Genomic DNA, 16,677 nt, shown 5'->3' on the forward strand with positions numbered 1-16,677 from the left:
AAAACCAAATCGATTCATCATTGCAGTTTATATTTCTTTTGTTTGGAGTAAGTAGGCGAATATTTTGGTTAGTTAATATATGTCATTTATTTAACTAACATCAAGATTAGATGGAAGATATATCTAACCGTAAGTATTAAATATGCAGCTGCAACTAGATCTAATTTCTCAACACGTTAAACTATTGCCCCGATAATAACTAATTGAATAACAACAAATAAATGAGTTTTAATCGTCGTCATGGTCCACGGCATTTTGGTTTAGAATACCTCCTCCTCATCCAGGGCGCGGATCTGTGAGAGTGAGATTAAACAGATTTCTATATTGATACATAATCGTGTGTGTTCCCTTCCTATTCTTACCAACTCCCCGCCGCTGTTGATGCTTTTGGCCATATTGTTCTCCAGCTCCCGATTCCGCAGCATTTCCATCAGTGGACCCCCCCGCTTGCCGAACCGAACTCGTGCCCTGTCGCCATAGTAGGTGTCCAGATCCTGCAAGAACTTGTACGCATCCGCCATGGTATTGACGTCATTCTTCCGTGGTGGTCTCGAATTGGATGCCTCCACATTGCAGCCGGCGGCGATCAGTGTAAGTGCCACGCAGACAATCAGAATGCAACGCATTGTATTGGACATGATGCAAATTGCTGGGGAACATCGAAAAACGGAAAAGAAAGGGTTGGGTTAGTATGAGGTAAGGGTATTGCTAATCTATTGAAACCCAAGGATAAATTACATTATCAAGTGTGAGCTAATTGACATCTCTGGCCATATATTGCGGCTTGTTACTCAGCCATTTGGGTTGGGTTGGGGTTGGGTCTTCGTAGGGCCAGATTTAATAACTGGCATTCTCGTATGATAATTTATGGCTAGAGTCATGGGGTGAGCGGGCTAAATGGGCGAACGGGCTGTCCTCTGCTTTTGCTGACGACCGTTTTCAATGATTTGGTTGTGGCGGTACTCTGACGCAAGTTGCTGCTCGTACTTTTCCCATCCAGAGCCTCGTTATATATAACTAATAATTACAACCATTATATAGCAGTTAGCTTCTACTTAAGGTCACTCTGACCTATGTGAAACGATGCAATTACGAATCAGAACTCTACTGCCTGAGAAAAGTCATACATAACTTTTTGATACAGCTTTCTCGACTTATTCCGAGAACAAAGATTAGTTTTTTGTCTTAAAATAGACACTTTTAATCGTCCAAATGAACTCTCGAGAACTTAAGCTTAAGTTTTGAGTACACAAGGCTTTTGTAACTACATGTGATAACCATCCTTACCCGTTCAAGATTACCACTGCTACAGTTGAGTATTTTACAAATGGATGTGATCTGGAATCACAGCACACACAGGGAGAGCACAATGCAATTGGTCACCGTCACCGAAGTGTGTAAACAGCGGACGCAGTCGTGAATAAATGTTGGCCAAAAGACATTGGCAACAGGTATTTATAGGGGCCGAAGCGTGCCATGATGCAGAAGGATACGAGTATACGCGCTTGGCCTTATCATAGCCGGGCCGCCCACCACATCGCAGCGAACAAATGCGGAACGAGCGGAAATTGGCGGACGGAGCGAACCGAACACCGCGCGAAGCCTCTAAAATATTTTCATATGCAATATAATTATGTGGCTGCTCTGCTCCTGTGTTTCAAGTTTTGCAGCAGCTGGAACGGAAAAGCGTCTGACATTGGCAGTGGGAGTGGTAGCATGCGAATGGGATTCGCTTTTTGTTTTGGAATGGAAATGGAAATTAGAATGGGAATGAGAATGAGAATGCCAGCGAGCAGGGTCAGGAAAGGGGGCTGGCTGGATGGGGATGGGGATGGGGATGGGCATGGGGAGCACAGGCGCTTGGAAATTGTCGACGGAGATTGTTGAGCGCTAACAAATAATGACAGTTGGCTAACGAGATATCCAGAGCCGCAGATAGAGAATTACGCATAAATGAATAAATGACAAATTTTCGATAAGAAGGATTAGCGCCTGCTGCGCCACCTGAATGGTGCATACTACTCGTTGAATTGATTTATGGGAACCGGCTGCCGGCCAGTCCTCCTTCCTGGGCCATCGAAATGCCAATGGGTCGGTCGCCTCTGGTTCCCTGCCGGTTGGCAACCCTATCATTAATTATAATATTTTGATTATTGTTTAATAACTGTTGGCTTAGTTGGCGACGCTAATTGCGATACGCGGCGCGACGCCATCGGGCATGGCATTACATCAACTGCTCGACTTTGCTTTGCCGTTTAACTTGGGGTCAATACGGTGAGGCAATTTCAATAGCACTTCCCCGTGTTCGAGTGCGGGTGCGTATACGTAATGCGGTTCTCACTCGCTACATGGCGTGTACGATGTGACGTCACGGCGACCACTTCTTCTGTGGGTATATGGTTATGTTATTAACATAATATTTGTTATAAACGTTCTAGCTAATTATCACTCTAGCGTTTACTTTGCTGTTGTTTTTTGTCATCGTCGCTGTTCTCTGGCCTAGCCTACGCTGGATGGATACCTATTAATGTTGTGGCTGTCGCTGTTGTTGCTGTTGCTGTTGAGAATATCGTACAAATTAAACTTGTTAGATATTCATTTGCGTTGAGCGGTAGCTTTTCATATTTAAATCTAATTGCCATCCAACATTGTTGGTTCCTCATTGTTCGTCTGAGAGTTTAGCTCCAGTTCCAGTTCCATTAACCGCTGCTGATTGCCATTGATTGCCCCTTCCCTTCCCTTCCCGCCTTAATAATTGGAGCCACTATGATCTATTAAAGCCTGTACATTGCAGGTCAGTCTGATACATACGAGTAGGTCAGCTTTCGATCGTACTTTCCATATGCTTACCTTGTCGCCCGTACAACATTTAGATGTAAGTTTACTCGGGCAGCGCACAAAGAGCAATCAAGGTCCAGAGTCACTTTCTGGGTTTTTGTAGGCAGTCTAGTCTGGGAAGCCCCCAGCAAAAGAGCGGTCGATCTGGTTCAAGGATGTCAGTGGCTCGTAGTTCCGCATTGAGAGCTGCTTGCTGCTGGGCGCGGTAGGTCTCTTGCAGCGTGTATGCATCTCATTGTTCTCTGCGGACTACGATTCGGCTTCGCTTTTGTCACCTTTCATGTGCTAAAGCGGCAACGTCATCAAAACCTGTCAAGACAATGCAAAGGCTAAGAGTCCGGCGGTGCAATTACTCGAAAGTGCCTCGTTTTTGTTTAGTCAGATACTGTTATAATTTTAGATATGAGGGCAGCTTGCATGTCAGATGTCTGGGGATCCCCGTACCCATGGCCATGGGCCAGCCATTTCTGGTTGGGGACATAATATATGGTATTTGCATGCCAATCCCCAATTTTCAGCAAAACTCTGAGAATTTTAGAGAACAGAACCATTTTCCTCCGTTTGTGTAGACGTAGATGTAGATAGATGTTAATAATCCAGCGTGCTTCTGGGGATTCTGGGATGATCCGCTGCCCCCTGCAGCTCGTTAAAAAACTACTTAGCTTAATTGAGCGTTTAATGTATGCGAAATAGTTGGAGACTCTGGTCGGATAGGTTTAAACTTGTCTCCTCGTGTGTACAATTTCGTTCACTGAGCAGCTTCGTGAACATTCCGTTGTTGGTTCCTGCAACAAACTTTTTGGGGGCTTTCCTCGCCTTGGGGATGTCAGCTAATTGGGCAGAGGTTACCTACTAGACAATCGTAGACCTTATTTGCAACCAAATGATAATTGTACCTCAAAATTTCACGGCTAAATAACAACATTTGCGTATATTTGCCCATTCGCCTGTTTGTGTTTGGTTTTCTATATCATGCAAATATTGTTCTATATCCGACAAGTTAGTCAGATTCTTGGTATTTACAGTGAACTTTTCCACTTTCCGACTGGGAGAGAGGGTTTAAAGGTTTGTTCATATACGTCAAAAAAACATATGTGTCGTACTGCAAAAACCAATATTTAGCTTTGTTTAAATTCATAGAAACTTGTTAGATCATTGGTTTTCGGGTGTGAAACTATATTTCAACGGGTTTCAAAAAACTTTACGATAGATAGGGTTCTTCTTTGCATTCTAAAGGCTTGGAAAGGAGTGATAGATATACGAATGTCCCCCATTTATTGTACTTTTCCGAATCAATGAACTAAAAAAATTAGTATGTATTGTTTTGCCATCTATTAGCGGTTTGAAATTTAGGAAAGCTTCTTATGGGAAAGCTTTTAGCTTAGCCAGGACACACCGCACCGTTCTGGGCTAGCTTTTGTAATGGCGATATGGAAGTTTCTAGGAAAGCATAAACAGTGTCTAGACGGAAGGGGGACTTTGTGGTTAGCCATAATTGCGGCACGAGCTGCTATAAACAAACAAACAACAACAATTATCCAGGGAGCAACAGCAAAACATGGGATAATGGCGACATGCATGTCAAGTGATAGTTAGTGTAGTGAACCGAGCACATTCGGGATCATACGAGCTGAGCTGGTGACGCTGTGCCAAGAGTCCAGACATAGCCCCAGAACCCCAGGCAATTCCGGGTAATACGGGGCAATAAAAAGAAAATGGCAATTCTCAGACAAATGTTCATAATCGTTTATAAGCACAAAGAGAGAGAGAGAGAGACGGAGAGAGAGCACTGGGAACTCGTTAGAGGAAACAGAACGCAGCACGCATCAGGCATCACGTGGCTGCAAGGGATCGGACCGCATCGATCGCTCAAAGGTTCCTCCTATAGTGTCTCTGGGTATATTATGTCCAAGGGAAATAGGTCAGCCACTAACGAGACAACTGGAAAACAGTAAGTAGACACTATTATTAGATTTACTGTCTCCAGATTTGTTAACTGTTCTTAGTAGTGGGCTGATCGGCTGATCGGTTGATCGGGTGATCGAATGCGATCGGGGACCTAGTGCCCTGCACACCATCAATTAGTATCAAACTACATAGCGGATGGCTAATTATCAGAACAGCCAGTTAATAGCTAATCGTTATTATCTGCTAAGAATCAGAACTGGATGTAATTGCGTCAAGAAGTGGCTTTTAATTGCGGGCAAAACTTCATGCATATTTATACTGGAAAAGGGCACGGGCACGGGCACGGGCACGTGTGCGTGTTCACTGTACATATAGCTCGAGTTCTGCCAGAGATTAAATAGAGTCATTTGTGGCCATTAAATATATGAAAAAACAATTTGCGAAGCTAAAGCGATCTCGAAAAGCAACGCCGAACCCACCTAACCCTCTGGCCAGAATCATTCTAACTAACTCAAGTCGTCGGACCCCCAGTAGCACCCCCCCCCCTGTGTAAGGGGCGTGCCGGAGATAATACCTCAGTTAGGGGGTTCTTACCACAGACATGTAGACTTAATGTTCCTCCGATGTTTTTGTGTGTAGTACCCGTATTCGCGTGTTCCTCCGCTAGTGATAGTGTACGCGTAGTACCTGGGACAGAGCCGAGCTCGAGCTCGGGCCCGAGCAGAGGCTTGAATGGGGACCGGTTCACAGAAAGATTTTCGCGCTTTGGAACGAGATGCTCGCTGCTAGACACTCGGTCGGGGCTCGGTCTCGGTCTCGTTCGGGCTGGGGTCGATCCGAGCTCTGCTCCGCTCGGCCCAATAGTCCATATAAAGGTCCCCACTGCAGTCTAGATCGCCGCATTAAGTTGTCAAAATCTGTGGGAATAGGAAGTGCGTGACAGTCGATTCAAAACAAAACACATCACAACTTAACAACAGCGACAGCGACAGCGAAAGCCTAGCAACGGATCATTCTAACCCTCGTAGAAAGAATAAAGTATCAGCTTAGACGGGATCCGAAACGGAACAAAACGGATCAGATCAGATCGGATCGGGACATTCGATGTGCAGTGAAGTCAAGTGGAAAATAGCCAGGAATAATTAATTTTGTATAACGACAAGTTTACTGCCGTTTAATGCACAGAGCCGCCTAGTTGTTAAATTCAACTATTATTTTTATGATATATGAAAATCAGAACAAATTAATACGCTGCAGGGGCCATGCAAATTGATCCCCCTGATCGGTAACGGCATAGGAATCGGAATTTTAATCTGAATCAATCTCAATCAAAAAGCTGGATCGGCAGACCTGTTAATAGTTTAATTTGCGGCCATAAATAATAACACAAAGATTAATTGATTTTCGTCATAAATCAGTAAATAACCAATCAATTTCCAAGCGGTTGCGATATCCATACCGAAACCGCCCCCCGCCCGATCCAAAGCAAAGCAAAGCCGTTCCTTTCCTTTCCATCAAGTGCAATCAGTATAAGAAAAGTAACATAAATCCGGTCGGTCAGAGACACATTTTCAAAGTGCTGAAATGAAACTATTTACCAACAAAAACCAGCGCAATGCAAGTGAGTATAACCCAAAATAGCCAAAACGACGGCTCTCGACGGTCTTAATTAAGCCATGCGACCGTTGTCCACATTGGTCAAAGCCAAAGACCCATAAAAGCTAACAATTCGAACCGCCTTTTAACCAACCAAGGGAGCAGCAAGCAGCAAGCAGCCAGCAGCCAGCAAGCCAGCCCCCACGCGATCGTAAAAACGTCAGCAAAAAGCGAACAAAATCTTGCACAAAACTGCTCAAATTGCTTAGATTGCTAAAACTGAAACTGAAACTAAAATGTAGTACGGATTGTGCAAAGTTTTAAACGTCTGTGCATGCTAATCAAGCAGATCTCTCAAGTGTTTGAAATGTCTAGCAATCTCACTCAAGTACTCTCAAGTAGATATCCAGATTCCCAGATTCCCATATTCCCAGGGGGTAACGATTTATTAGCACCTTCTGAGATAGTTCTAATGTAAATTGTACACACATACATAGAAATGTGCACATGTAGTGTGGCAGGTCCGTTGACCAAATTATTTGACAGCTGGCACACGCTCAAATATTTATTTGAATTTATGTTCGATTGGCGGGATGGGCGGGCCAGCTCCAGCTTTGTTATAACGAGCAGGCTAAAGTCCGAGCCGAGAATGTTTTGCATTCAGATTAGCCAAAAATAGAATCTGTGAATTAATTAATTGCTTTAAAACAAACAAACGTAAATTGTATTAATTATTGCTTTCTAGGGCTATTGTTTGTCACAGCTTCCCAATACAACAATAGTTCTCTTCTCGGCCAAGGCTAATAGCTTAATATCAAAGCCAGAAAAAAGGGCAAATCAAAGCTTCCAATTTGCATGACAACAACCAATGAATGAAGCTTCGAGCCACCAAGGGCGTACCATAGGGTTCTACTGGTACACATTGTTGACCAGACCAGACCAGAGCAGACCAGAGACCAGAGACCATTCAATCTCATATTGTACGATTATATAGGCTTAATTCATATTCATTATACGATAGTCCGTTTATAATAGCTGTCATATACTTGCACTTGTACTTGTACTTATACTTGTACGTAGATGCTAAACCGTTTAGGCAAAGGCATTGAAAATAAACTGATTCCAAAGTTTAGTCTTCATCCGTACGTGTATGTGTATTAACGGATCTATCTGGACGGTAATGCAATTAAGTTTGAATAAATTAAGATTTGAAATGAAATCGGTTGTGACTGAAAATGTCACGTATTACCTTACCATGAAGTTCGATGATTTCAATCAACATAAACACGGTGGGAAAACTGAAGGTGAACCGCGGCGATGATTGCCATTGCCCAGCGAGATTGACCTGATAATATGATCACATTGTATTGTAAGTACACATATTTCCAGACCAATACCAGGCCAGGCATCAGACGATCACAAAGTCGATCCCTTGAAATCATTCAACTTTCTGACCGGGCCGGGATGGGATGGGACGTGGGGCATGACTTGCACTTGCACTGCTCTTAGAAATTCCTAAGAACAAATTAACTAATTTACCCAGAGCTCTCATAATAAATCAATACAATCTACAACTCAATGCCCGCTTAACAATGCAAATAACAGCTATTGTACAAGCATTAACAATGGCAAAAACATCACACATCGAACAGCTAGAGCTATAGCCCCAGCAGCAACAATGTACAATATGGATATAGAGTATGTATGTATATAGAGTACAACTATCCGTTTCAAAGGCGTACCGTATACAAATCGTACAAATCGGATCAGGCTGAGAGCGATCGGATTGGGGAAGTTGTAAAACTGCTTATATTACATATTTACTTTTCCTTATTGGCAGTCATCTAATTGTCAGCGAGACTTTGACTGCGACTATTTAAGGGTTTTGGGTTTTTCGGGTTTTGGTGATGATTAAAAGCAAATAGCAACAACTACAGGATTAATCATTAGCTAAACACAGCCAAACAGGCAAACAAACATCGTCATACGACAGAGCAAAAAGCTAACAAAACCAACGGAACGATCGGCACAAGCCAGAGACCAGTCGAATGAATCTCCAGTGCGAAGCGAGCGTATCTTGTGGATACACGAGCGCGAATCTCGCCTGGCTGGCTAGTCGACTAGGCCCGACTCGAACTCGATCCGGCGGCTAGCGCATATTTGCCTAATTTATTGTCGTTTGACGGAAGTCACACACTCGGAATCGGACTCGGACACGCACGCACACCCGTGCAAGTGAGCACTCGGGCTCACACGCTCTTGAAGGTGGCTCTAACACATTGACGTTCGGTTCGGCGACCATCTGTCAGAAACAAAACATATTCATTCTTGACATTTGTGGGTCATACTCAGACCCTTCCGCTGTCCGTCGCCGATCTTTGACTCAACATCGGAACAAAAACAGACAAAAGCAAAAGCAAAAAAAAAAACCCAAAAATCTCCATCCATCCGTCCGTAAGTCTGTGTGCATTTCAAGACAGTTTTAATTTTCAGGTTTTTATTTGTATACTAACCGGCAAATTGCATCGAACTTGAACTTCAGACCGCTGCAGAGGCAATGCCAGACGGCAGCAGCTCATACTTAGTAACTGATATATCTGTACGGTATGCCTCATGGCGCCTCACTCTGACTGATATTGAGCCGAGGCTTGCTGTTGCTGCTTTTCCCACTCCCTGCTGCTGCTGCTGCTGCTGCTGCTGCTGCTGCTGTTGCTGTTGGCTGAAACAAGTTCAGAGCGGAGCGCACACTGAAATCAGCTGGCGCTGGTGTGCGATCAAGACAAGCGTCGTCTTTCATTCATACCATAGTGACGCCGGAGCCGAGCCGAGCTGAGCTGAGCTGATGATGCTGATGTTGATGTTGATGTGGTTAGGTCTCGTGTTCGACAATCTTTCAAATTGTCATCGTCGCTTCGGCTTTGGCCACTGCTTTGGCAATGCAATTGTTGCATAATGCCACACTCTTCGCATTTATCTATCTATCAATGGAGATTTGTTGGGGTTTTGCTTTTTTTGGTTTTTGGCTTTGGTCTTTCCATTGCACCAGAATAATTTGCGACTCTTTGTCTGCGGCTTAATTTATGGATGTGGCCATTGATATCGGAAATTTCTGCTGTCACGCTCAAGGCAAGGATATGTATGAGAGGCATAGAGCCTATGTTTCCTCTCTCAACGAAATCGCAAAATATTTTATTTAAATGTATTACTGGTTTTATTCGAACCTTTGAGGCGGTCGGTCGCCATGTCGCATCGCGGTTTGTTTTGATTGTGAAATCTTGAACCTATTTCTGACACCAAAGTTGACACCAAAGCAAAATTGTTAATGTGTTTATGCTGTTTGCCTCTCAGTATCAGTCTCCCAAGTCTCTCCGTGGAGATTGTGCTATTTGGAATTTAGCTAGGGGCTTGTTAGCCAGTTAGCCAGTTAGCCAGTTCATTGATCTTGGCAGGTGCCTGGTTTCCGTTCCTATTTCATTAGAAATGTCTATTATTTGGGCAACAATTCATGTTCGTTTCTCTGATATATGGGCTAAGATTTCGCATTTGATTAATGAACGCACGCAGGCCACCGAAAGTGATCTTCAATGAACGAACAAACGGCCATGATCGCTGGAAATCGGCCACATGAGTAGTGATGAGTAGTGAGTGTTGGTGGGGTGTGACCATAGTCTGGATTAGGCCCAGACTGGATGCCAGGCCAGGGCACGGCTCGAGTGCGGAAGTGAAATAAGTATCAAGTGTGCAAAGACAATAATCTTTAAGGAAGGTGACACGCTTTGAAGCCGAGAATAACGAGTTCGTAAAGTCGTAAAGTCGTAAAGTGAGTGATTTCACTTGAAGTTAATATGAAATCTGAAATATGTGCAGCATAGATTGATATGTTGCGATCTGATCGGATCGCCTTGCCTTGCCCGTCTTCCCCTCTTCCGTGCTTTTAATATTCTAAACAAGGCCAAAGAAACCCGCTTTCGAGGCTTTTCCTATAGGAATAAACAACCAGTCAAGTAGTTGTCCCTTCCCATTCCTCTTTTCCTGGAACTATTTAATCGAAGAACGTTCATTGAACCGTCCATCGATTTTCGGGCATCGTCATCGTCTGGCTGCGTCATTGTTTTGCCTGTGTTTTGGTTCCTGCTCTTGCTCCTGCCATTGAGGTAGGTCGCAGATCTTTGCCCCGAAATGCAGCCTCGGTGAAGGTCAATAGCATGATGGACAGGCGCACGCGATACGTATCGCCGAACTGGAACTGGAACTGTGGCAAAGGCAAACCAGTTGCACTTCAACCGCTGTTGCATGACTACTCGTTCAACTATAACTCACCTGCTGATCTAATTTATTGCAGAGCTGCTGCGATGTGCTGCACTCGGAATGACCCTGTTGTTCTTTGGGTCGCTCATTCTGGTATCGGACCCGGTGCAGAGTATCTTGGATGTGGTGAGTCTCGTGGTACTACTGCTCACTACTAATATCCTGACTAATCATGGCCTAATACGCTACGCAGCAATTGAACCTGAAGCCCGGCAGTTTGCTCTACCTTTTGTGGCTCGATCCCCCCATCGATGTGTACATCAATGTCTACATGTTCAACTATACCAATGTGGACGCCTTCACGGACGGCATCGACACCAAGCTGAAGCTCGATGAGGTCGGCCCATATGTGTACAAGGAGGTGCTCACGAACCACAACATAACCCTGAACGAGGCCAACAACACGATATCCTATTCGCCGCGACGTGAGTACATCTTTGTGCCGGAGCGATCCGTGGGCGATCCGAAGGTCGATCACATTCGAGCACCCAACATTCCCTTGATGGGAGTGACCACCCTGGCCTCCAGCCTCTCGGTGTTTGCCTCGCTCGGGTTAAGTGCTGTTGCCAAGCGTCTGAACGCTCAACCTATGCTGGAGATGAGTGTCCACGAGTACATGTGGGGCTACGAAGATCATTTGGTCGAGCTGGCTGCCAAGTTTGTCCCCAGTTGGATTGATTTCGCCAGCTTCGGCATCATGGAAAAGGTCAATATCCCGTCCTCCTATAGCTTTCTCACAGGGAAACTGATTTCTGTATCTGTTTGTGTTGTGTTTTTCAGCTTTTCCGTGAGGGAAACGAGAGCAATGTGGTCAATATGAATTTGCCAGAGCTCAAGGATAAATATGGCGTTAAGCTACCCGGCTCTCCGCGTGGCTATACGCTGGACAGCATCAATGGAGAACGCGGATTCACGCGCTGGGAGTACGATGAGCAGACCAAGTGAGTGCCATGTCCATAGATCCATATAGAAACGAACTATAACTATATCTTTTGGCAGTGGGACGATGTGCAATCGCATTTGGGGCAGCCACGATGCCACTCTCTTCCCGCGTGATATAAACGAGAAGGACGCCTTCTATCTGTATCGCCGAACCTTCTGCCGTAAGCTGCCGCTGAAGTTCAATAGCACCCGGACGTACAACGGCATCGATGGGTACGAGTTTGTGATGGAGCCGGATGTCTTCGACAGTGAGCTGGGAAACCCAAATTCCTCGTGCTTCTGCAAGAACAATCGCTGCCTAAAGAAGGGCGTCGGCAGCGTCTCGCCTTGCTACTACAGTAAGCACTCATACTAATGGATGTAAGCTACTTCGATTACAACTCTCTTGTCTCTCTCTTGCCTAGACATTCCACTGGCCATCACCTATCCTCATTTCATGCATGGCGATCCTAGCCTTCTGGAACCATTCGAGGGTCTCCAACCGGACGAGTCCCGCTTCAGCTCTGTCTTCGTGGTGCAACCAGTAAGTGTCATAGAGAACCTTTCTTTCTGCGCCGTCTGACTGCAACCATTTTCCCTTCCTTCCATTCCAGCAACTGGGAGCTCCCATGCAGGGCACACATCTGCGACTGCAGGCCAATCAGGTGGTGGGTAAAGTGAACTTCAACAGCCTAATGGAACCCTTCGAGGATATGGTGCTGCCGCTGCTATGGGTCGATCTCAACATCGATGTGCTCTCCTTCAGCCTGCGGATGCTCATTCATGGAATCAAATGGGGCTTCCATCTGCTCCAGTGGACCGCCGCCCTGGGAATGCTGCTGGCCGGCGTTTACCAATTGTGTTCGGCTCTAATGGTTTGCTTCTGGCCCTCAGTCCACCAGCAGCAGTTCCTGAAGGTGGAGCAGGCCGAGAAGGGAGGTCGGCCTGGAAGTCTGACTCTAGCGGTGGCGACACTCCGCCAATCCTCGGTTGTGGCGTCGCTGCAGATGGCGCAGGAGCAGGAGGAGCAGCATCTGCTGTCCAGCGGCAGTAGTATTAAGCCCAATTTGCCAGACGCTTAGGCTTTCTAGAACTCAAGAAGGGATGATCCAAGGCGAAACTTGGGACGCCCACTGTGATATTATGAGTTAAGATTCGGTGTAAATTATTTGTGCTAATTGGAAACAACTTAGGGAACATTCTATGCTTACGTAATAGTTAACGATAACGATAACGCTAGGGGTACAGTTACTTGTAGCGTATGCAATGTACAGTTGAGTTGTCCTCTCGATAAATACAGGTCGATAGCTATGTAGTCGTTGATCGGTGATTTATCCTTTTGATCGGTTAATGAGAGGCAATTGTGTCTTCTATCCACTTCATGTAGAACGATGTGCGAGTGTAAACATCCGGGAAGCCCTCCAGGGCACAGCCCGACCCAAAAGAGGTGACCCCGACCAATATCCAGGGTCCATTGTGGCTGAGGCGACACTGCAGCGGTCCACCGGAGTCGCCAACACAAGTACCACCCTCACCGTTCAGCTTGCCGGCGCACAGATGGCCGCCATGGATGTTAACAAAGCTGCCGTAGGCATCTTTGCACCTGGAAGTGTCGTATTGCATAAGTGGTGACCCATCATCCAGTAGGAGGAGGCTCAACAACTCACCTGCCATTCTGGTGTAAAGGAACTTGCGTCTTCAGCAGCTGGCTGGACAAATCACCACTGATGTTGGCCTTGCCCCAGCCGGTGGCCACACAGTCAACGAAGGCCATCTCGCGCGGGTCGCTGTCCCCGCCGTTCGGCTTGAGATATTTCTGTTCAACAGAGTCTCCAATAGGCCTTGGGTCCAGCTTCATCAGCTTGTCGTTGCGCCGTCGCGTGCGCTTCAGGCTGCGCGGGGAGGAGCGCTGTGCAAGAGCCTGGCGCATCCGACTTAGGATCTTCATGTTCATGAGCTCCCTCATGCTGGGGGAAGTCACATTCCGGTAGCGCCGTCGACTCTGGACGCTGCGCAGAAAGTTATCTATCTTCTCGGGCACATCCTCCAGCTCCAGCTGCTGGCTAAGCACATCCTCTGACGTTGTGGCTGGGGCGGTCAGAGCCGAATCATCCTGCGACTCGGTCAGCATGAAGGGCAGACAAATGCGTCGAATGTTGGAGGCCCGAGCGAGATCTGCCGGCTTGGAGAGCTTCATGAGCACCACGTCGTGCCGAAAGTTGTGATAGCGATGATGCATCACAATCTTCTCGACGGGTATGCGCTGCTCATTGCCCGACTCCACATCCCGATCGTGCTCGCCCAGAACCACGGTCCACAGCGGAGGAATGGGAAGGTTAAAGAGATCGCTGAGGAGGAATCAGCATCAGATTAGCACCTACGAGCGGACGGCTTGTACCATCCTACTTACTTGTGCACGCAATGGGCGGCAGACAGTATCCAGTACTGATGGATGAGAACGGCTCCGCACCAGTGCCCCAGGAAGCCCAGTGACGGATGCAGTAGCTCCAGCGATGCCTGCCAGGGAAACTGGCCTTCGTTCGTCGTCGCACCAGAAATGATCCGAGGTCCTCGCCGCGACGACGGACGACAGCCGCAGTCTATGGAAGTGGAAGTGGAAGGAAACGGAGGCTTAAAGTTTTCCGTACTCCGATGGCGTACCGGACTTACCTGTCTCGAACTGCCGGGAGCTGCTGGGGAACAGCAGCAGCAGCAGCAGCAAGGCCAGGGCCAGGGCGTTCGCCAGCGTTCGAGGCGGTGACGATTGCTGTGATTGCTTCATCTTGGTCGGTCGCTGCCTGCTCCTCGGGGCAGCTGCCTCAGCTGCTCATCGTCCGCATGACTGACCCTCAGCAGCAGCCAGATGTCTTTGTCTTTGTCTTGAGTCTTTCTGTATCCTGATGATGCTGCTGGTGTCGACTGTCGACTGTCCAGATGCTTTTCACTTTCACGCTCGCAGTCAAATGAGCTGAGCGGAGCAGAGCAGAGCAGAGCAGAGCTGAGGGTGGCGGGTTCAGGTTCAGGGGGTGCCACGAGAGGTTGACTTCGACTGGCTTCTTTATAAGTCTGCACTCACGGCTTGGCCCAGACCTTTTTAATGGCTTAAATATAATAATTTAAGAGGTTTCCCAGCTCCGTTTTGGCTTTTCTCTTCACGACTGCGCATTAATTAGTAGTTCGCAAGCTTGAGCTGGGCGTCGTCCGCATCGCCAAATTGCGCGAAGCAGAAGCAGAAGTAGAAAGGGGAAGTGTCAGTGGCAGTGGCAGCTGGAACCAGAAGCTGGTCTCCACTCCACTCTCGATTATATAATGGCCCCAACTAACTGTTGGGCGCCCTGCGGCTGCTCAATATTAACGGTTGTTCGTCTACTTCGGCTGTCTTTTCGTTTTCGTTTTCGATGAGCGCGTGCGCGACGGCCTGCCTGAGTTTGTGCGGATTTTGTGGCGGATGGCGGATGGCGACGCTGCGAATGTGAATCGCTTGGGACGAGCGCCAAAATGCAACTGTGCTCTGCTCGGGTTTGCCAGCAAACATTTACCGTTTCGTTTACAGAGATGGATGCTGCGCAGTCGGCGCTGGCAGCGAGCATCGCTGTAGTGTTGCATGCCCCCGCCAGTTACAACAAAGGCGAAGCCAACGAAAGTGAAAAGGCAGCGGTGCGGTGCGGTGCGCGGTGCAGATCGGAGAGGGGCACCAACCACATAGATGATGGTTAGTTGAGATTGAAAAAGGGTAAGTTGGCCTGGTCCGACACTCGGATATCATTCACAGCGGAGAAAAAGCTTTTTCTGTGGGCGTGGATGTGGAGAAGCAGTTGTGGAAATGTTGTGATAAGTATAATTTGAAAAAAATGAGGTCGCATTTGGCATTTTGTCATATCTGCTTAGGTATGCATACGAGATGGGGGCAATGTGCGCTAAATATTGATGAATTTGAATTGGAATTGCTTCTCAATATTAGAATAAGCCTAATGGATATACGCGATTGTTAGATAAGGGCACAGTCTTGGTCAACTTAACATTCGTCATGTTGTTTACGAGTCGAGAGAAATTACCCTTCAGCCAATTATATGTAAACCTCATTTAAATGCGAACCGAGTTCGTTGAGGTGTTCTTATATTATAGTAAGTCGATCAATATTTCAGCTGCTGTTACATATAGGACCTGAACCTGATCTGTTTCACTCTGCTTACCGTGCATTACTTGCGGGGACGAATGCCACAATACATGTATGTCATTGTGGCATTTGGAGTACATTTTTTGTCCCTACCCCGATCATGGCTAAATAAGTGATTAGCAAGCAACTATTCAACGCCTGCTTCAATGTAAGATGTCAAGCGATTAGTTTAATTGCGATTAACTTAAAATATGCGCATAATAAGGCGATATGGCTTCCTCCCGTCGACTGTGAATGATTCGGCGTGCGGCTGACTGCCCAGCGTGCGACGGCTGCCTCGCCGAGTGCCAGTGAGTGAGTGAGAATGAGTGAGGGAGAGAGAGCGAGCATCCCAAAGCCATAGCCATAGCCAGGTGAGTGAGTGCGAGTTACTTTCGTTTTCATTACGCGATGAAGGCAGCAGCAACAGCAACAGCAGCAGCAGCGACCGACTTGAATTCCGTGTTGATGCACAAACCCATAAGTCATGTTGCTTGTTGGTGCAACTGCCACAGCCGCAGCCACAGCCCCAGCAGAAAAACCAACACAAAGCCAATGGGGAAGTTGTTAATGCAACATCGGCAACACCAACAACATAACTGCACTAGCAGCAGCAGCAGCGGCAGCAACATCAACAGCAGGGGGAAGTTTGTTTGTGCAGCCGATTGATCATTTAAGCCAAGACGCTGGCTGGCGAGCTGCTCTTGGCCAGCAGCCTGTCAATTTGTGGTGGTGGTGGGCGTTGGCATTTGCCCAATGTTGGTTGTGGTTGTTGTTATTGCTGTTCAATTAACAGGCGCCGTGTTGTACACGTACGAGGTTGACGATGACGAACGAAGTTTGCTGACTGACGCCGCCGGATAATCAAAAGAAAATAACAAAATCTGAAATCTGAAATCGCTTGCCCAATCCAACCCAAAAATCAAGACAGCTTGAAGAAAAGTTCCTCG

The 16,677-nt window shown here is 46.8% G+C and overlaps 3 protein-coding genes across 4 annotated transcripts; 1 reads left to right on the plus strand and 2 right to left on the minus strand.

The window, feature by feature from the left end:
- Positions 1-59: 59 nt before the first annotated feature.
- On the minus strand, positions 60-1,386 carry LOC6598632 (neuropeptide F). 2 transcript variants are annotated; one of them, XM_026994902.1, is made up of 3 exons: positions 1,288-1,386; positions 363-649; positions 60-319 (listed from the first exon to the last, which is right to left on the minus strand). In XM_026994902.1, exons 2-3 carry the CDS (start codon positions 636-638, stop codon positions 308-310), a joined length of 288 nt encoding a protein of 95 aa, XP_026850703.1. In that variant the 5' UTR covers positions 639-649; positions 1,288-1,386; the 3' UTR covers positions 60-307. The 2 variants fall into 2 exon arrangements, with proteins under 2 accessions (XP_026850703.1, XP_002023844.1); XM_002023808.2 differs by having other exon boundaries at positions 65-293.
- Positions 1,387-5,664: 4,278 nt separating this feature from the next.
- LOC6598633 (lysosome membrane protein 2) lies at positions 5,665-12,886 on the plus strand. Its single transcript, XM_002023809.2, has 7 exons — positions 5,665-6,367; positions 10,685-10,776; positions 10,844-11,356; positions 11,431-11,591; positions 11,650-11,930; positions 11,997-12,115; positions 12,186-12,886. The coding sequence occupies exons 1-7, from the start codon at positions 6,331-6,333 to the stop codon at positions 12,651-12,653; spliced, it is 1,671 nt and encodes a 556-aa protein (XP_002023845.1). The 5' UTR covers positions 5,665-6,330; the 3' UTR covers positions 12,654-12,886.
- An 18-nt stretch (positions 12,887-12,904) lies between these two features.
- LOC6598634 (transmembrane protease serine 7) lies at positions 12,905-14,353 on the minus strand. Its single transcript, XM_002023810.2, has 4 exons — positions 14,242-14,353; positions 13,982-14,171; positions 13,239-13,919; positions 12,905-13,174 (listed from the first exon to the last, which is right to left on the minus strand). The coding sequence occupies exons 1-4, from the start codon at positions 14,351-14,353 to the stop codon at positions 12,919-12,921; spliced, it is 1,239 nt and encodes a 412-aa protein (XP_002023846.1). The 3' UTR covers positions 12,905-12,918.
- Between the last annotated feature and the right edge of the window lie 2,324 nt (positions 14,354-16,677).

This window comes from Drosophila persimilis, unplaced genomic scaffold (assembly GCF_003286085.1).
Source record: "Drosophila persimilis strain 14011-0111.01,24,50 unplaced genomic scaffold, DperRS2 tig00000000-arrow-pilon, whole genome shotgun sequence".
In the NCBI taxonomy this organism is placed as follows: Eukaryota; Metazoa; Arthropoda; class Insecta; order Diptera; family Drosophilidae; genus Drosophila; species Drosophila persimilis.

What these genes read in the sequence shown, in the direction of transcription:
- LOC6598633 (XM_002023809.2), top strand. Translation starts at nt 6,331, where the DNA reads ATGAAACTATTTACCAACAAAAACCAGCGCAATGCAA. An exon ending in CAAAAACCAGCGCAATGCAA is followed by an intron (nt 6,368 to 10,684) that starts GTGAGTATAACC and finishes AATTTATTGCAG; the next exon opens with AGCTGCTGCGATGTGCTGCA. An exon ending in CGTCTCGCCTTGCTACTACA is followed by an intron (nt 11,931 to 11,996) that starts GTAAGCACTCAT and finishes TCTCTTGCCTAG; the next exon opens with ACATTCCACTGGCCATCACC.
- LOC6598632 (XM_002023808.2), bottom strand. Translation starts at nt 638, where the DNA reads ATGTCCAATACAATGCGTTGCATTCTGATTGTCTGCGTGGCACTTACA. An exon ending in TCAACAGCGGCGGGGAGTTG is followed by an intron (nt 294 to 362) that starts GTAAGAATAGGA and finishes TCACTCTCACAG; the next exon opens with ATCCGCGCCCTGGATGAGGA.
- LOC6598634 (XM_002023810.2), bottom strand. Translation starts at nt 14,353, where the DNA reads ATGAAGCAATCACAGCAATCGTCACCGCCTCGAACGCTGGCGAACGCC. An exon ending in CTCCCGGCAGTTCGAGACAG is followed by an intron (nt 14,172 to 14,241) that starts GTAAGTCCGGTA and finishes CCACTTCCATAG; the next exon opens with ACTGCGGCTGTCGTCCGTCG. An exon ending in GCCGCCCATTGCGTGCACAA is followed by an intron (nt 13,920 to 13,981) that starts GTAAGTAGGATG and finishes ATTCCTCCTCAG; the next exon opens with CGATCTCTTTAACCTTCCCA.